Source organism: Vulpes lagopus, chromosome 18 (assembly GCF_018345385.1).
Source record: "Vulpes lagopus strain Blue_001 chromosome 18, ASM1834538v1, whole genome shotgun sequence".
NCBI classification, from domain to species: Eukaryota; Metazoa; Chordata; class Mammalia; order Carnivora; family Canidae; genus Vulpes; species Vulpes lagopus.
The window spans coordinates 33536567-33557436 of record NC_054841.1 but is presented as its reverse complement, the minus strand read 5'-3'; the positions used below and the strand labels follow the sequence as shown (position 1 = coordinate 33557436).

The 20870-nt window shown below is 38.2% G+C and overlaps 1 protein-coding gene across 2 annotated transcripts in view; it reads left to right on the top strand.

Annotated features, from left to right (window-relative positions):
- Positions 1–20530, top strand: part of HAO1 (hydroxyacid oxidase 1) — a 47767-nt gene extending 27237 nt beyond the window's left edge. For both annotated transcript variants that reach the window (XM_041733292.1, XM_041733293.1), the window contains 5 exons: positions 2949–3124; positions 11427–11518; positions 17702–17860; positions 17969–18038; positions 19781–20530. In XM_041733292.1, the coding sequence (XP_041589226.1) occupies positions 2949–3124; positions 11427–11518; positions 17702–17860; positions 17969–18038; positions 19781–19851 (568 nt within the window). In that variant the 3' untranslated portion in view covers positions 19852–20530. The remainder of the gene's footprint in view (positions 1–2948; positions 3125–11426; positions 11519–17701; positions 17861–17968; positions 18039–19780) is intronic.
- The last annotated feature ends 340 nt before the right edge of the window (positions 20531–20870 follow it).

Below are 20870 nucleotides of genomic sequence, written 5' to 3'. Positions count from 1 at the left end.
TACTAAGATGTTGAACAAGATTTTGAGCTGAGACTTAAAATCTATGCCCTGCTCATTTCTTCTAACAGCCCAACACATTGAGCGAGAAATTAGCAGGGCTATGTTCTTAATGTAAGTGTTTTCTATTCACCATTAATAAAGGTCGGTGGTCTATGAACCAATTTCCATATTATGAATTATGAATCTTTTTCTCACTCTCTCTCTTATTGTGTTGATATTATGGGCTCCACTGGTTACTGTTTCCTATTTTGTTTCCCACTATGGACACACATAGCTTTGTCATTAATTTCATAAACTTTCATATGAAAGTTTAAATCCATACTTGTAGTAAATAATATATATTTCTCAATAATATCTATTATCATTAGTGTTACTATTGGTTGTTCAATGATGTTTAACTTTCTGGGCAGCCTGAATGGTTCAACGGTTTAGCGCCACCTTCAGCCCAGGGCATGATCCTGGAGACCCGGGATCAAGTCCCACATCGGGCTCCCTGCATGGAGCCTGCTTCTCCCTCTGCCTCTCTCTCTCTCTCTCTCTCTCTTTCTCTCTGTGTGTCTCTCATAAATAAAATCTTAAAAAAAAAGATGTTTAACTTTCTTTAGTAGTTTTTACTATTCTCACTTACTTGACTTACTAAAAGCTAAAATCATTTCTATATTAGGTTAAAAAGTATATTTGGGGGCCATTCAGGGCACAATAAACCCCTTACAAGGCCAGTGCTCTCCCTTACCTTTGGATCATTAAACAAAGCTTGGGGTTTGGGGCATTAAGTCCCAAGTAATTGTGTTATTATTTTGATGTTGCTCTTTTCCTTCCTCAAGAAATGGAATACTTTGGTTATCAGCAGCCACTTTAAGTGTTTCTTGTGTATGTGTCATAATTCAAATAAAAATAGTATTTAGGGAGGTTTCCTTCAAAAGCACTGGTAAAACACTCCATCGTGGGTCTCTGTCAAGATATCTGAAAACTTTCTCTTGGCTTCTGGCTTTGAACGACGTTTTAGAGGAACAACAAGGCTTCATTGTGCACACTGAAATTTCTGTAAGGCAACATTCATTCAAGTGTTGATCTGCATTTCACCATCCAAGAATAACAACAGTTATTTATATAATTTTATCCATGTTTCTGTTTTTTCCTATCCATTTCGCCCTTCCACCCCGCCCCTCCTGAAACACTGTAGCTTGTTTGGGATGGGGGTGGGGTGCCATGCAGAGTATATACACATACAGATGTTTTTCTTCTTTTCCCCTTCTGGTCTTGCTATGGGATAGACAGACCAAACATTTTTCTTATTAACAATATTATTTATAAGTTTGGAATTTAGTATCACTTAATACCATTTCTAGGTAATGGAATAGGTTTTCATAATAAAAATATGTTTATTGACCAAAAAAGTGTCAGTTAATTCAAATTAGGATGAACACAGAATAGCAAAGACTATGCTAAAATGTCCAACCCTAAATGGTTTGATGAAAAGAAATGCCCAAATATTTCAGCTAAAATCTGGACCAAAGCTCAACAAATAGATGGGTACCAGTATGACTTTCCTGAGGTTAGAGCTTTCTATGATTAAAGATGGCCATCTGAGTCAATGAAACTATAGAACAGACTATTCAATCCTTATTGAGAAAACTTTGCCAATAGCTTGAACAGTTTGGTGGGATGTGAATGTTCATGCCCGTATGATATACCATGTAAGGCGTGCAACCAGCTATTTCAACTGAAAGTATACTAAAAACATTAAACCTAGTTTGTATTGAAGTAAGTATTTTAAAAAATTAAAAATAGTGTGCTATGTATTTATATAAAAATTGTTATAGTCATTGCTCCAAAATCCTTTATATGTTCAATAGCAGAGCTAGTAGAAGGAAAGAAAGAGCTATGGCTAAGCCAGAGATTAATATACAGCTGTACTTTTACCCAAATTGGAGATTGGCTAGCTGCGTAATTTATAATGTGCAGAAAATCAAGGTGAATCCAGGTCACTGTCATCATTCAAAGACAGACTTTCAGAGAAATGAAGTTTGCAATTAGATTTGAGTCTGTAGGCAGCTAGGTCACAGGGTTGATGCCACTGTGTATCCAGATGGTCATCTATCCAGTCAGTGATCAGAGGTACAAGCAGAAAAAAACTTTGTCCCTAGTTCGGGGAACTGCCAAAATCTAGTCAGGATATCAGGATCTTAAGCCAAGAGGAAAGATTTTAGGTGTAGAGTGAGCCAGTAGCAGAGTCTTACCAGTAAGTTAGAGAAATCCTGGTCTAAGTTGGGTCAGTAAAAGTAGACACAGGGAAAGGCGGTAACTCAGTGGGGTTGTGTCTCAGTCTGGGTTCCCCTAGGAGAAGAATAAATGCAAGTAGTTCCTTTGGAAAATGAAGGGAATACTGGTAGAGGAGTGGGGAAGTGGTGCAAGGGAGGGAAGGCAGCAAACAGTGGGCATGTTGCCAAGATAGCTCTGACTATAGGCAACTGAACCTTAATCCTGATGGGAAATTCTGGAGATCATGTATAACTGATTTATTTTATAAAAACATAGCCTAAGACATACATTAAACTTTAAGTGACCAATTAAGTCCACTTGATTGACACATTTAGCCTGGAATCTCTCTCTCTTTTTAAAAAGATTTTATTTATTTATTCATGAGTGATAGAAAGAGGCAGTGGCAGAAGGAAAAACAGGCTCCCTGCTCTGCAGGGACTCAATCCCAGCACCCTGAAATCATGACCTGAGCTAAAGGCAGATGCTTAACCACCTGAGCCACCCAGGCACCCCAGCCTGGAATCTTACATCAAAACATGGAAATATGTATGCAACGAACCTATAGATGGTTGAGGAACATCCAGTTGATCTGAAAAGAGTGGCATTTCATTTTTCATTGAATGAGTCATTGTAAAATTATCTCTAACTTTGGGAAGTTTCTCATTTTATGTATCTCTTTATTTCAGGATGAAAAATTTTGAAACCAATGATTTAGCATTTTCTCCTAAGGAAAATTTTGGAGACAACAGTGGACTTGCTACGTATGTTGCTAAATCAATAGACCCATCGATCAGCTGGGAGGATATTAAATGGCTGAGGGGGCTGACCTCACTGCCAATTGTTGCAAAAGGCATTTTGAGAGGTTTGTGTATTTCTTATACCGATCTTATGATTCTTTGTAAATATGACCATGATATGTTTAAAAGAAGAAAATCAGGAAAAATTAACGTGGAAATCTAAGGAGACATCCCATATCTCAATTCTCTCTGTTGACTTGAGTAAATAGTTCTTCATTCTTAGGTAATACACTGAAAAGCCGGGCTCCCATGAAGTAAAAAATTACCTTCATGGTAACATGGAATACTGTTGCCTGATCTTGAAGCCATCACTAAATCAGGGAGTTTGACAAGATCTAGGCAAATGGTCTTGAGTTTATTGCTGTGTCTGAAAGCTACAACAAACTGCTCTCAGACCAAAAAGAAATCGAAATTGATATTATGACAACCAGATCTGTTTCAAGAGCCTTTTCTATTTTTCTCTTGTTCCCTGCAAATACCAAAGACTAGCACTGATTTTTGAGTGTGGTGAATCCCACATCATCTCCCTCTAAAGAGGCTGACTACAACATTAAAATCCTCAAATATCATATCATGGGTATTAAGAAACTTGACTGCTTCCCCAGTATCCACATGTATTCAAATCCCACAGGGAGGTACCGATGACTTCAGTAATTTGGAGTATAAATGCATTCACCCACAAAAATGTTTTCTTGCCTTAGAAAACATTTTTTTTTTCAGTTGATTATATAGAAAACTGCCAAAAAACTTATTTTAAATGTGAATATTTAAGCAAGTGGCTCTGAAATGAGAGATTCTATTAACTTATCTCAGGGTCAACAACAGCTTCTAATCACAACATTTCATCCGTGTTATTTGAATATGTGAGTCACGTGGCCCTATTTATAAAGCTATAGGCATGCCACAGGCTTTGTTTATTTAATCTTAAGGATGCAGAAATGAAGTTAAAAAAGTAAAAGAATGGACCCAGTAAAGCTTTTAAGTAGTGGAGATATGTTTAAATCCAGATCTGTCTTAATTTGTGCTCTTAAAAAATACTGTTACATTCTTCCCTGTTAGTTATACATAGTTCTAGTTCAAAATTTCTGTGGATTATATACTGCAAAGAGTAGATCTTAGTGTGAGAGACACCTTTCAACAACAGTTTCACTTACTTGACTGGTATCCATATTATCAGCCATGATTGTTAGAGCTACTAACCTAATGGTTCTGCCCCATACATGCATTCATTCACTCATCCATTTAGTTATTCACTCACTAAGGCATTCATTTTGTAAACATTTATCATGCTTAATGTGTGCTAAAGTTGAAAGTAAAATAATAATTTGAGGTCCTTGGCCGAAAGGAGAGCCCATTTTTGTAGGAGACAGACATATAAACAAGAATTTGGGGGCAGTAAGATGTTTCAGGTGCTGCATACAGACATGCAACATTAAGGTGGGGTATAAAATAGGGAATGGAAGCTTAGAAGAGTGGTTTAGGGAAGGTTTTATTTCAGAATGAAAGATAATGCCTGAGTTTTGCCTTGATATCAAAAGACTCAGACTGGAATAATGGCAAAATAAAGCAGTCTGAGTAACACTTTATGAAACATGTAGGCTTTAAGATATTTGAGAACCACTGAGGCTCCTGATCAGGGAAGCAACCTCATCAGATTAGCATTTTAGAAAAATCAAGCATTGTATAATGGACCTAATGGTGGCAAAGTTGTGGTCAGGGGGACATTTAAGAAATGGTTATTGTCCAGGCAAGAGATGATGGTGGCCTACCTCAGGAAACTGAGAAGGTGTGATTGAATTAGAAAATTAATGCCATTCCAAGTCTTTAATTCACTCTCATCACATAGGTGGCCCAGGGCAAATGGCTTAAAACACCAAAGAAGAATGAAGTTTTTAGTCTAATCTCCTATTTGTCTGCATTAAATAGGGAACATATATAAGAATGAGGTTATTTAATTTTTTTAAAAGATTTATTTATTTATTCATGAGAGACACACACAGAGAGGGGGGGAGAGAGAGAGAGAGAGAGAGATAGGCAGAGACACAGGCAGAGGGAGAAGCAGGCTCCATGCAGGGAGCCCAATGTGGGACTTGATCCTGGATCCCAGGATCATGACCTGAGCCCAAGGCAGGCCCCCACTCACTGAGCTACCCAGGCATCCCGGTTATTTAATATTTTAACCAACTTTTCAATTTAGGATTTGTAATATATACCATTTTCTACAACTCTGTCCTCTAGGATATGATGCAAATCTATTCAATTAGACTTCACTATCATGTGCTACGTTGAAAAAATACTCTGGCTTCTAGAACTTCTTTCTGTGGTCATCTTACCTAGAACCCCCCCCCCCCCACCATCACCTCTTTTTTTTTTCACTCATATGAATCATATGACATCTTTCCACATATTTCATAATGTTTTACACATAGTAGATAGACCAAATGTTTATTGAGTAGAATCCTCAGTGAAAACTATGAGTCTATATAATTAGATAGAGCTCAAATTCAAGAGAAAGAGAGATGGAGCATTTGGCATTTGAAAGGAAATAACTTATTTATACATGCACAGTTTACATTGTCTAGTTTTTCTGTAACTATTTATTTCATTTATTTAACAAACAAGAATCATCTCCATGACAACAACTGCATCAAGTAGTGCACAAACTCAATCTTGGGGGTGGGGGTAAGGAAGGAGTAGGGCCAATTCTGGGAAATCCAGTTCTCACTATTTCACAGATCTTCATCCAGAAGTCACATGGGTAGACTGAATGTCACCCATTCTCTTTCATTTTCCTTTGACCAGAAAGGTATAGATTATGTTTGCAGGAACATGAAATCATGGGAGCTGGAAAGACCTCAATGAAACCCCCCCTTACCACCATTTTAAGAATTGTATCTTAACGAATGCAAATTGAAGTACAAGATATAATCTCTTGCTGTGGTTAAACTCTGCCCTTGGGAAACTTCAACACAAGCTCCAGGGATATATTTGAGATAGGATTTGGTCTTCGCCAAAACTCATGCTAATACACAAATGACTTTATGTAAAAAGGCATAATGCTTTTCAGAATTGTTTTAAAATTTAAAAAAAATTAAACTATTCTGTGGTATTTCCATAGTGGCTTTTTGTTTCACAAAAACTGTAATTAGCTCTTTCCTATATATGTTTCTTCACAACACTCTCAAAGATATTCACTCAGTGTTTCCAGATTGTGCTCAAAACTGCTGCTGTGCACCTAGGATTTAGTTACTAAATTCCTGTGAGATATCAGAGTCCTGAGTCAAAAGCTCCAAAGGCTGCAGGGTAAATCTTGAGTACTTATATTTCACTTATTTTTTTCTGATTAAATATGGAAATAATATATCAATAAGATAGCAAACAGTGCTATCCTCTACTGACTATTGTATTTGTCAATCAATTAATGTATTAATTGGCAAATTAACATATGTGGAATGCCATAACAGTAAACTTTAAGGATTAATGAAAATATGAAAGATTCATGAAGTTTTTCTAAGTCAGAACATTTTCACCCTCCTGTTAAAACACACTGTTTTCCTCTCTGGGTTAAAATAAAATGTAAAACTTGGACCAGGTTTCATAGGCAACTAATGAAAGGGGTTCATATTTGGTCATAAATTATTCTTACTTTGCTTCTCTGGATACTCATGATCTTATCTTCTGAGCAAACCATTCTATCATTTCCCCCTACATTCCCAGCACTGTCTAGAAAACCTGGAAAACCACTTGAAATGACAGGAGATGAAAAAACTGTTGCTTAAGTAGCATTTACTTCAAATGAAAGACTCTTTATAATCATAATCCTGACTAGGATGAAAATTTATTGTTATAGACAAAGCTCAGACTTGCCAAAAGCATCCAGCAAATGGATTTTCCTTCACTTACTCATTTTCTGAGTTTACACTTCCTGCACCATCAGATGAAATTAATAGTAACAGTTAATATTTATCTGAGTGCTCAACATGTGTCAGGCTCTTTCTAAACACTCCTTAAACTAACTTAATCCACAGGACAATCTTATGTAAATTATTATCCCTATTTTATGATTTTGGACACCAATGCACAAAGAAATTAAGAAACTTGCCATTTACATAGTAAGCAAGTGGCAGATACAAGATTCAAATCCACGTGGTCTGATTACTAAGCTGAAGCAGTTCGTCATTTTTTCATACTGTATAGGATCAGCTTATTGATAATTTTCAATTTCTGAAAATATAGGTTGTAACAATTCTGATTTTTTTCTTTTGATTTGATGTTTTGATATGTACACAATTAGACAGCCAAAGCAAATGTCCCCAATTCCAAACACATTTTACGTTGTATTAAGGCCATATTTTTGGAGGATCATTTTCCCAAACATGTTTTAAGTTGATAACATATTGGGCTTCTTGTTCCAAATGATGGACTTGAGTACATATGTACCCTCTCACCAAACCCACAATGCTGCTGAAATTAACATATGTCTATGACAACAAAGCAAAGGAAGATGAGGAGCACACACAGCAGAGAAACTGAGAGAAATTTATGAGAGAAACAAAATGTAAGGGAACGTGTTGATATGAGGGAAATGCAAAGAAAATTGCCCCTCAAGATAGGCTCAGAGAGAGCCCTGGAGGGACAAGTGAGATTCTGCAGCTGATGCTGAGGAGGCACTAGATGTCTAATCTGCAAGTATGACAAAGATGGCAGATGAAAAGTGCAAAAGAAAGCTAGGGGATTCATGGGAGCTCTATTTGTGAAGCTCTTACAGCAGCCAGCCATCCTGTCCTCCCTCATCGCTTGTGCAACAATGGGCAATTTGGCATAGTAGCTCAATCCTTTCTAAAGAAATGAATGGATGGCTGGGACACCTAGGGGTGGATAACACTTAAAATATGACATGATGCTGTTCTCAATCCTGACATTTGAGGAGCTCACAGTCCAGTAGCCCCTTAGTTAACATTCCTTGTTTTGTCTCACATGGAGCTCCAAGAGTTTCTACTCTAGGCAAAGACTTGGAAGGAATAAAAATGATTTACAAAACAGTCCAGGGAGCCAAAGCAGTGACCTAAATCTTTCTTCCTTAAATATAAATGGAAAATGTAGCATCACGAGGCATATCAGAAACACCAAAACATAAAAGGCCAAGATAAATCTACAGAAAAGCTGATCCCAGAGGAAAAAGATAAAACAAAACAAAACCACACAAAAAAACTCAAAAAAAGAACTTAAAAAATTCTAAATCATAGACTCAGAGAAGCTGAAAGTATACCTAAATAAGAAAAGTCTGCAATGAAGAGAAAATCCGAATATTAAAAAAAACAGCTCTCAAAGATGAAAAACATGATTTCTGGAATTAAAAATGAAGTTACTGATTTAACAAGAGAGTCCATGACGTTTCCCAAAATATAAAAAACAATAAGACAAATGGAAAACATGATTAAATGAAACAGAGTCCTGAAGACACTTTAAAATGTCCAATATCCAACTGATAGGGGCTTCAGATAGAAAATATAGGAAAGAGGCAGGGAGGGAATTATTAGAGAAGCAGTGTCTGAATGTTGGAGACATAATTCATTAGATTGAGAAAGCAAATTATAATTTATTATATCCCTTTATTAAATTTCAGGGGGAAAATGGGCATAAAGAAGGAAAACAAACATGACACAGGCTACTAACAAAGAGTGGGGGCCAAACTAACATCAATCTTCTTGTCAGCAACAACACTAGAAGACAGTGGAGTAATGTCTTTAAAGTTCTAAGGAAAAGGATTTTCAACCTAGAATATTATACCTAATCCAATCACCAAAGGTAAAAGTAGTTATTTAAATGCTCTGTAAGTTACCTCCCATGGATCCCTTTTTAAGAGCTTGCAAAGGAATGAATGTACTACGCGCAAATGAGAACTTAAGCCAAATGAAGTCATAAATTAGACTTCAAGGAATTCAACTCACGGAGAGTAGGAGCAATCCTATAGGACAAAGGTCAGCAGTCAACCTTGAGAGTAATCAGAGTAAGATGGAGAAAGAAGATAAAGAGAGGATGTCTCCAGAGGGAAAATAAGACTGTCAGGTAGACTCCTTCCTGAATGTGGAGCCCAATGCAGGGCTCAATTTGACACTTTGAGATCAAGACCCAAGCCCAAACCAAGAGTCAGGTGCTCAAATGACTGCACCACCCAGGCACTCTAGAATTGGAAGATAGTCTTAAGGCTCATGGTAACTAGAGGAAAAAGCAGTGGGGGGCAGGGGTGGTGGAAGCAATTATAGACCCAGGAAAATAAAACATTTATGGTCCAAATATGAAGCAACATTAAAATTCAAAATAGGAATCAATCAATGGGATCGGGGCAGGGAGTGGGGAATTATCTCTCAATCTTGGTGCTAGGGCCTTTTCCCTGTGGGCGACTCAGAAGTTTCCAAGAACACTTCACCAGTGAGTGAATGTATGCTTGGATTAAGACAGATAGCCAAATCAGTGTTACAGAAACATGAGATTTTATATTTAATATGAAATAAGTAGGGAATATCAATCATATATTAAGTATATAACAAAATGCATAATACAACACAGGCTTGGAGGTGAACAGATAACATATAAAGTAATTATTTGGTAAACACTGCCAATTCATGTAGCAGAACACCTTTCATACTACTTCATTGTGTTTTTTTCATTCATCATAGCACCTTTCTTAAAGGTGGATCCTAACAAGAACAATACAAGTACATGATGTCTAGGTCAGCCCTGGTTGCTGTAACAAAACGCCATAGACCGTGTGGCTCACACAACACACACTTATTTTCTCATAGTTCTGGAGGCTGGAAATTTGAGATTAGGGTTCCAGCCTGGTCAGTTTCTGGTACAAGCTCTTCCCTTAGGTTGTAGAAGTCGCCTTTTCCCTGGGTGCTTACATGACCTGTTCTTTGTGTGAGCAGGACCTGGGGGCATGGGGGTGTACAGGATTGGCCAACAAGCTCCCCAGTGTTTTCTTATAAGGGCACCAATACCCTCATGAAAACCCACTCTCATGACCTCATCAAACCCTGATGACTTTCCAAAGGCACTGTCTCCAGATATCATCATACTGGAGGTTAGGGTTTCAACATATGAATTTGGGTGGGGGACAGGCATTCTGTCCATAAAACATAAGCTTAACATTTCATCTACCTATAATTTTAGAAGAAAAATAATACTACCATCATTTTTTATGGGAATATTTAAAAACCAGCAGTCAATAAAGCACAGCTTGTAAGATGATGTTTTTAGCACAAATTTTTGTTTTAAAGATTTTATTTATATATTCATGAGAGATGCAGAGAGAGAGAGAGAGGCAGATAGATAGGCAGAGGAAGAAGCAGGCTCCCTGTGGGGAGCCAGATGTGAGACTCAATCTCAGGACCCTGCAATCACGACCTAAGCCGAAGGCAGATGCTCAACCACTGAGCCACCCAGCTGCCCCTAGATAAAATTTTAAAATAGTCAGAATTAGAGGTTCTTTTATGAGTCTTTTAAAATTATTCCTAGTCAGATCTACCCTTGATTCCCATTGCTGAATTTATGAACATATACAATGTTCAGTGTTCTGTATCCATCTGCTTACATTTCCTAATGGTTTATTGGGAGCATGCTGAAAATAATAGTTCAAAACATAAAATACAAAAAATGTGTTAGAAATTGGTTTGAAAAGAGTTCAGGGATTTGGTAATTTTGTGTCTGTTTTTGTAAACCTTTGCTAATATCATTTATAGCAAGCAATAAAGATCAAGATTTGCTCTTAAAAAATTGGTTTGAATGTTAATCTATTTTAAAACTATATTTTAAGAAGTTCGCGTATTTTGAAGCATGAGTAGAAATGTAGTGTATGATTTTAATTTTGTATATTTTTATAGACTTCAATGGCAAAACCCATTTAATTATAGAACAATAGAACTTAAGATAATTATTGAAGATATAACTGTATTAAACAATATTTTTGGAATAGACTTGTTCCCTCCACATTACTCTTCAGGTGCTTGACACTCATGTATTCTTTTATGCTATCCAAATTACAGAGGACTAATTCTGCTAAATGGTATGCTATTATTAATAATAATAAAAATACTTAGCAGGGGTGTTTTCTTGTCAGAGTAAATAAATTTTAACTGCATGTCAATTTGCTGTCTGTTGAAAATTTTATGTCATGATTCAATGGTTATAAGTGCTAATATTTTGGTCAAGGAGACTGTCACTACTCTTCTAGACCTAAACTTTGATGTCTTTCTATGCTAAATGTTTTGAAAAACGTATAGATGTGTGAGGTCAGACTCCCTTTGGGACCTTTCACCTTTTAAATAGCCTTTTTTTATACAATGTCTCTCTTGCTCTTTCCAGGTGATGATGCCAAGGAGGCAGTTAAACATGGTTTGAATGGGATACTGGTGTCGAATCATGGAGCTCGACAACTTGATGGGGTGCCAGCCACTGTGAGTTTCAGTAAATGCTGAGATTTCCCTTTCGAGTTCTCATTTCCATCACAGTTTTGACTATATCTATGCCTGGCTCTTTTCTGTGTATTTTTTGTGTGTGAACACTCGGGGTAAAATATGTGCATATAATATATGAGGCCTTGGATTTTAAATTTAGTGGTATATAACTACCTAAATTGGATCATTAATTAATCCAATACATTTATTTGTAAACTTATAAAAGTCACTGTTAAAAAATAATGAGTCCTTTGTCACAAAGATTATTCTTGTGTTCATAGGTATACTGAAAGGTATAATATAAGTTAAAGTATGAAAGAAATGATTATGTCATGATAGAGGAACTAACAGACAATTGTAATTATAAAAGGCTTGGGTAGAGTTTGAGGTCATTGGTATAAGAAGTCAGGAGGAGAGGAAGCCTGAAATTCCTGTGGTTATGGGCATTGAGAAGCTGAGAGAGAGGGTAGGTGGGTGGGGGGAAGGCATAGAAATTCTAGCATCCAGGTAAGGGGAGGTCAGCTGCAAATTGGCTCTTCTGCTTGAGCTGTGAACTAGCTTGGCTGCATATTAGAATCATCTGGGAAACTTTAAAGAATCCTGATGTATAGGCTACACAATAGATCAATTCATCAGAATATCTGGGGGTGGGGGGCATAGGCACCAGTATTTTTTAAAGTTACCCATGAGATTCCAGTGTGCATCTATGGTTTTTTAGACACTGTGCACACTGTACCAGGCAAGTTAGAATCCAGAATCTAGATATAAAAGTAAACCAAAGTGGCTTGAAAAGACATGGGACTGAGTTAAAACTGTGAAGGAGGGACACCTGGATAACTCAGGGGTTGAAGGTCTGCCTTTGGCTCAGGGTGTGATCCCGGGTCTGGGGATCCAGTCCCACATCAGGCTTCCTGTGAGGAACCTGCTTCTCCCTCTTCCTATGTCTCTGCTTCTTTCTCTCTGTGTCTCTCATGAATAAATAAATAAAATCTTAAAAAAAAAAAAACCCAAACAACAAAAAACTGTGAAGGAGAGCAATTTGCCCCAAGACGGTTTTCAGATGTTATCAGAGTAGTTCAGTCATAGTTTTTGTATGGATGGCTTTAATTGGGATGACCAGTGAATTTATTGGAACAACTGGAATTACAGTAGGACAAATAATGTTGTCAAGTAGTAGTGGTTTACTCTGTCATTGAACTAGCACGTTGATTTAGATAAATCCATAAACCACTTATATGGGTCTTAGGACAGACCCTAAACAACTATGGGGAAATATCGGATGCCATCCATACATGTATTCACAGTTTTTCCTAAAGCACTAATGGCAGGAATGAATCTCATCTTTGCACACTATAGGATCATAGGGTCGAGAATCAAATCACAAAACTGGAAGTTTTCAGTCCTTTCCAGTTCAGCTTTACTTATAGAGACTCATCTTCTTAGGTGGTATTAAATGTTGCCTTCAGGTAAAGAGAAGTGGAGAATGAAGACTTCCTCTGGGCACGGAGGAGAAGTTGGTCATAGCTTGAGGCTCTTTTGCAGATTTATGCCTTTCTTGTGTATGAAGACATAGACTTAGTGTGCAGGCCAAATTAAGTTTGTTTTCTAAAAATAAAATCTAAATCTACTGAAATCAAATCTAACTAGATTTTAAGGGGAAAATATCTAAATGGTGTGGTTTATTTCCCTCTGGCTGAGGGGATATGGAAACTTATCTAAAAGAGCTTTTTGAGCTGTGGTCTTCGAGACTGTTTTAAAAAAACAATGACACTCCCCTTTGCATGCTGTGTGAAGAGAGGAGATGCTTGCTTTAGTTTTGCCTCATACTTTAGAGCACATTTAAGGCCTATGATGGTGAGAGAAATGTGAGATTAGATTCAGTTTACAGTGAAGACATTTTTCCCTCAGTGGGTAGGTTTTCAGATGAGGAGCAAAGAGTTACAAATTGAGTTCATGTCAATGTTCCTACACTCAAGATAATAATGTGGCCAAGATTGCCCTTAAAGATGGGTGCCTGGCTGGCTCAGCAGGTAGAGCATGTGATTTTTGATCTTGGGTCGTGAATTCAAGTTGCATGTCGAGTGTAGAGCTTACTTGAAAAGAAAAGAAAGATTGCTCTTGAAGTAATAGTGAACAAAATGGCAACATCAAATTGATTTTCAAAATCCATAGTTCTGGATCATCTTAAACTAGGGTCTAAAGATGGATTCTCTGGAGTCTTTGAACCCTAGGATTTTTTTTTTTTTAGATTTTTCATTTTTGTTTTGATACTAACTGAACCCAAACTACCTTAAACTTAAAAATATGACATTCTTTTCTAGTGAAAATGTTCAACTATAAAAAATTTTCATGAAATAACATTTGGGTTGTTAAGTCAATCATTTCAAAATTAAGTCCTTGGGCCTGTTCTATGAGATCTTAAGAGATTTTATTTTTCCTTCTATTTATTATTTATTATTATTGTTATTTATTTATTTATTTATTTATTTATTTATTTATTTTTAGAGAGTGATTGAGAGAAAAAGCAAATGGGTGTGGAGGACAGAGGAAGAGAGAGAGACAGAATATTAAGCAGGCTCCATGCCCAGTGCAGAGCCCAATATATGGCTTGATCTCACAACCCAAAGATCATGACCTGAGCCAACATCAAGAGTTGGACATTCAACCCGCTGAGCCACCCAGATGCCCATATTTTTCCTTCTAAAAGGGAACCATGCAATTCTACCTTTGAGAAAGAGTTGATGTATTAATTAGCTTTTGCTGGGTAACAAACCACTCTGAAAGTTACTGGCCAAAATTCAATAGTGGTGTATTCATGTCACAGTTTTGTGAGTTGCAATTTGGGCTGAAATCTGCTAGAAAGTTTTTCTGGTGTTGGCTGAGCTCACTTGTATGTATGTGGTCAGCCTCTGGGTTGAGTAGGACAGGCTGGTGTAGGGTAATTTCAGCAGGGACAGTTCTGTGTTGTCTCACATCTAGCACAGTAGATAGGCTGGTTCTCACAAGGTGGCAGATTTCCTAGAGGGTAAGTGCAAAAGTGCAAGGCCTCTTGAGACTGAGGCTTAGGACAGGCATGCTGTAGCTTCTCTCTGTTCTGTTCTCTCTATGCTCTGTTGGTGAAATCAGATCCTAAGGGTAGTTTAGATGCAAAGCATGGGGAAATAGACTCTTCTAGCCTCATTTCTCTTCTCTCTGGGAGGAACAGAAATATCACATTGCAAGGAAATGGAGATAGGGAGGAAAATAATTCTTGCAATTGTGAAGAATCAGTCAAGCCTATAGGAACCAGTGATTTTCCAAGCGTGCTTAGTAGAAACCCCATCCAGGACTGCCTGGTAAAGTATAATGGGTGGGGTGGGGTAGAGAGTCAAGAGAAGATTTTTGGACAGTAATCTGGACTCTGATTCTTTGCTTTTAACTAAAGCAGCTCTGGATTTATCTGCTTTTGTCTATGTTTAATTGCTTTGGTTTGAGCCCCCCCCCCCCCTTTTAGGGAGAGAGACAGGAAGCTGGTTGGGAGGGGGAAGAGGGAGAAGGAGAGAGAGAATCTTAAGCAGATGCGGAGCAAAATCTAAGGACCCTGAGATCAGGGCCTGAGTTTAAATCAAAAGTCAGATGCTTAACCGCTTAGCCGAGTGAGCTACTCAGGTACCCTGCTTTGGTTTGAAACCTTTAAAGGACTCCATACCCAAAACATCAGCTATTGGGAGTATCCTGATGGAGGCTATGGGAAGATAGAAAGGTGGGTACTCCTTATGAGTAATTTTGTGGGACAGAGAACATCTTGGAAGAGTGTGACTTAGGCAGGAATGGGAAAAAGGCTCATTGTAAGTCACAACCCTGTGGGATTCTTTTTGGGTCCCTTAGGCCATCTAGCATAGTGACTTGAATATATAGGGTCCTCAATAAAGGACCTAAGTCAGCAAATGGATGGATGAGTTAGCCAGTATATTGGGATCTTAGTGTATTTTCCTATAGATTAATCCCACCAGAGGTGAGCCCACAATTAGTTGTCTAAAGAATCACTAAGGAAGGAAAAGTCTAAATGAATGGTTTCTCAGATGTGTAGCAACCTGGAAAGAGGAAATGTAACAGTCATAAAATAGTGGATTTGTCTACTGTATTTATTTTTTTAATCTCCTCTGATCAGAATTATTTTCTGAAATATATACCTTGTAAAACGACAGCTACAGAAAGAAAAAGAGGGAGGATAGGAATGTTCAGCAATGAATAGAACATCCTTGTCCACAGACACACAAAACACCAATCTGGGTTCCGTTTTTGTAGCCCAGAATTCACATTTTAAGTATCCTTATTAGTTTCCTTTTGGGCCAGGTTGGGCGTTGGAAATAACGTAAACAGACTTGATTTGCGTGACTTTGAAAATGTGTATTGCGCTCAAGCTAGCTAATATTTTTCTTTGGTTTTGGTTTCAAATGGGGAAATACGCTTAATTATAGCTTGCATCATCTCTTGGAAATTGTAGCATTTATATGTTGATGTAACTTGCTTGACTGTAAAAGGAGGACTATGTATAGGTAAAGGGACATATGTAAATGGATCCAAAGCATGTTTGGCAAGGCAGAAAAGCCAAAAGGAAAGGGGGAAAATCATGTTACTGCCAAACACTAAGGGGCTGCAGGCCAAAAGTTGCCTTCACTTCCTCCAAATCTGTAGCAGGATTTGGTCTTCAGCCTGTTACATAAAATTCTCTTTAAGTTTAGCCTCTACAATTTTGGGGGAGAAGTGGGAAACCTTTGGGTGATTTTAGCACAATCATGACTAGAAAAACTGCATTAGAATGTGTGGTAGCTTCTTCAGCATGCATTTTAAATGGAGATTGGACTTAATTTTATACTTAGCTATTTTGGAAAGAAATGTGGATAATTCCTCCAGATTTTACCTACCAGTCACCTTGGGAATTGTTTGGATTCTAAATGTAAAGATTTACTTAAAAAAGAGACAATTGTATCAGCTATTAGCTATTAACTCTATTGGCTATCAGCCAACTCTATTAGCTATTGCCACATGATGCTATGAAACAACAACTCCGAACTCAGTGATTTAAATCAACAGTCATTTATTCCCATGAAACTTTGTGTCAACTGGTGTGGGAGGCAGGGTGGGGGGAGCAGTCTGCTGATCTGGACTTGGTACTCCTTAGGTGGCTGTGCTCCACATTTCGTGTCCAGCTGGGCTTAACTGGGCTAGCTCTGCTTCCTGAATTCCTGAATATTTATTCTGGGGATCCAGCTAAAGGGAAAGCATTGAGCAGGGGGTGCTCCTCTCATGGCACATGCCAGAGAAAGTTGACATGCATAAGGTCGTTTAAGGCCTAAGCCCAGAGATGGCACTCTGCCACCTTTGCTCACATGTTATTGGCCAAAGTAAGTCGCAAGGCCAAGGCCAACGTCAAGGAACAGGCCAGCAGGAAACACTGCAAAGTTACCTTGGAAAAAGAGTGGTTTCTGAGTGCTGTGAAGGATCAAGAACTGTACTGCAGTCCACCAGATCAACCTCTATGAGTCTCTTGTATTCTCTGGTGCTGATATAAGCTCATCGTCAATTGTCAGTCAAGACAAGGACCTTCAAGGTGCGTGTGGTCATAGTCCTTTTAAAGCAAGAAAAATATTTTCATAGAGAGTTCCTCTAATATATGGCTGGATGCAAAAGATATTAGTCAGGGAAATCAGAGGATAGATTTTTCATTGCTAGCCCTGCTTGCATTTTTATACACCCACCGCTTCCACTACCAATTGTGTATTAATTTTAACAGCTGATTTTCAATGAGTAAATAACGTACAGAATAATTTATATGAGCAAGATACTTGTATGCATACTACTATGCATTTTATAAAGCATAGCTATAGAAGGTCATTACATGTATTAAAATTTTGTTTATGTTTTTTTAATTGTGATTTTTGAACATCCAGAACAGAAAAAAAAAAAAAGTCTTGAACTTCGAAACACAATTAAGTCACTTAACTCCAAATTTAGTTGGTGTTTTAGTTACTGACATTTGCACCCCTTTTCTTTCACGAAGAGGTAATTTTACTGTTGATTCCATACCTGCTTAGCTGCTTTCACACAAAACCCTTGAGAGATGGTCAGTGATGATGGGGATTGAGTTGGCTAACAATTCAATATGCATACCATCGCATTATTGACCTCTCCTCCCTGCAGATTGATGCTCTGCCAGAAATCGTGGAGGCTGTGGAAGGGAAGGTGGAGATCTTCCTGGATGGAGGTATTCGGAAAGGCACCGATGTTCTGAAAGCTCTGGCCCTGGGAGCCAAGGCTGTGTTTGTGGGGAGACCAGTCATCTGGGGCTTGGCTTCACAGGTAATTGGAGGACAACAAAATAAGTATATAAGACAACAGTGGTGAGATAAATGCATGAATCAAGTCAGACCGACTTACCTCAAAGATCTGTATCTTTTACTTGCTTAGGGAGAGAAAGGTGTTCAAGATGTCCTTGAGATACTAAAGGAAGAATTCCGATTGGCCATGGCTTTGAGTGGTAAGACTTGCCATTCTCCTTCCCAGCTTTCTTTTCTCTTTGTAGGCTTTAAGCCAGGTGGAGAGAAGTAAGCTCAAGGGGGAAGAAGAGGAGTCATCTGGACTGTGATGAAACTTGAAGTTGGCTCCATGCTTACATCTCTAGTACAGAGCACTCTCTGCAGAGAGGAAGTCCACAGGGTGCACAGCCAGTAACATCACTTTGCCTCTACCTTTGACAGTCAAAACATCAGGGCTGTTTTGGCAGATGTGAGCACCTGAAGGGTAAATGCTATACTCCTCATCTCATAACACATGAACCAAAAAAAAAAAAAAAAAAAAAAAATCTAACTGGTTAGTTAGCACCTCCCCTGGTGTTTCTACGTGGCATTTCAAACTCTACCTGTTCAAAATGAAACTGCTAACTTTCTTGATTGAACCTGCTCCACCTGAAGACCCTCCAATCTCGGTTCATGTTAGTACCATTGTTTCAAAAATCTTGAGTCATTTTGACCTCTCATTTCTCTCACACAGTCACTTTGATGGGAGCTCTATCTGCATAATGTGATCGCAGAGGGAGAAGCAGACTCCATACTGGGAGCCCAATGTGGGACTCGATCCCGGGACTCCCGAACCATGCCCTGGGCCGAATGCAGCCACTAAACCGCTGAGCCATCCAGGGATCCCCTAACCACACTGTTTAAAATGTCAATTCATCCTCCACCCTCCCACCCACTCAAATTCCAGATTTCTCCCCCTGTTACTATTTCATTCTTCTCCCATAGCACCCATAACTTATAAATCATTTATCATATAATTTACTTCTTAAATTACTTACATCATATATTATCTTCTCCTCTGTAGAATATCAGAAGCAAGAGGTAGGGATCTTTGTCTGTTGTCTTTTTTTTTTTTTTTTTAAGATTTTCTTTATTTATTTGAGAGAGAGACATCAGGTGAGAGAGCGAGAGAGAGAGTGAGAGAGAGAGCAATAGGGTAGAGGGAGATAGGGATAGGGTAGAGGGAGAGGGAGAAGCAGACTCTCCACTGAGCAGGGAGCCTGACTTGGGACTCGATCCCAGGACCCTGGGATCATGACCAGCCCTGAAGGCAGACGCTTAATCAACTGGACCACCCAGACCCCCCTGTCTGTTGTCTTTAATGCAGTATTCCCAGTGTGTAGAGTAACTCCTGGCACCCAAAGAGTATTTGCTGAAGAAATGAGTAAAAAATAAACACCATTATTACTAGTGACTGTTTTGAATTTGACTCAGAATGGACTTCTAGATGCAAAGAATGACTTTGAGTCAATAATCCACTTCTGAAAGTACTGAGGGTTTCCTTTTCTGTGATCCATATCACAGATGGTCCTCGTAGATAGAATTCCCGAGATCAATGGTCTACTGCTACTGCACTGAGCCTGTGTGGACATAGCCTCAGGGAGAAGAATGCCATTCTGTGAATCCTCACTATGCATTTTAATTTGCTACAGACATATCCTAAAAGAGAGCTTTCAGCTGCTGACTCTCTATTAAATGTGGCAGAAAGAATATACTCTTTGTGTTAATAAAAATATGTGCCAGTCATTTTTGTGTTAAGGACTGTTTAGGTAATAAAAATGGTCTCATGCCACATAAGATTTGGCAAGCCTACCTTGAATCATAAACCTTACATTTGTCAAGTTTTACATTCCTTGGGAAAACGATTACCTGCCTGATTATTATTGCATTCATTTCATATTAAATGTATGCATTATTTTTTCAGGGTGCCAGAATGTGAAAGTCATCGACAAGACATTGGTGAGGAAAAATCCTTTGGCCGTTTCCAAGATCTGACAGTGCACAATATTTTCCCATCTGTATTATTTTTTTTCGGCATGTATTACTTGACAAAGAGACACTGTGCAGAGAGTGACCACAGTCTGCAATCCCCCACTTCAACACAAAGGGTGTCGTTCTTCTCCAACAAAATAGCAATCCCTTTGAGCTCATTGCTTTTGACTTTTCAATGGGTGTCCTAGGAACCTTTTAGAAAGAAATGGACTTGCATCCTGGAAATATATTAACTGTTAAAAAGAAAACATTGAAAATGTGTTTAGACAACGTCATCCCCTGGCAGGCTAAAGGGCTGAAAAACAAAAGATAGCTTTTGGTAAAATTGGAGGTAGCTACACTGAGGTAAAAAAGATAATGATCTCACTGTTTATTAACCCACATTGTGTTTAGATGTCCTTAAAGCAGCGTTCCTAAATTGTAAGCTCAGGTTCAAAAGGTTGGATATGCCTAGAGAAACAGGAGATTTAGATTTCCCAACACTGAGCAGTCAGCTCTTGATAGAATTGTGATGAGTTGGTGGTAATTTGTGACTTTCTAGATACTTTTTAACCCCCTGACTTATGCTACTTCTTTGAATGTAGATTTCTCTTCCTATCTTTAGTGTTTGCATATATCTGAATGTTTTATGCTATGTATATCGCTTCTTAATCAGAAATAAATAAAGCATTTTTGAAAAGAATCTATCTGGGCCATTTGTAACAATATGAAATTTAACCACTTTTGTCTCTGAACCCTAGTAACTGCCCTGTTCCTCATTCATTCTCTTATACCTTCTAGCTCTTCTTTATTCTTTTGCTTTTTTCCCACTTACAGTCATATGCAGGGCCAGTAACATAATTCGGGAAGATCGTGCCAAATGAAAATGTGGCCCCTTTGTTCAAAAAGCAGGAAAAAGACTTTTCTTTCCTTCCACAGTTTCTCTCTTAACCTGTCATGGCATCTTTTATTTGCTATTTAATGAAATGTTTCCTTGGACATGAGGATGCTCACAGAGCAATTATAGACCCTACCACACTGTG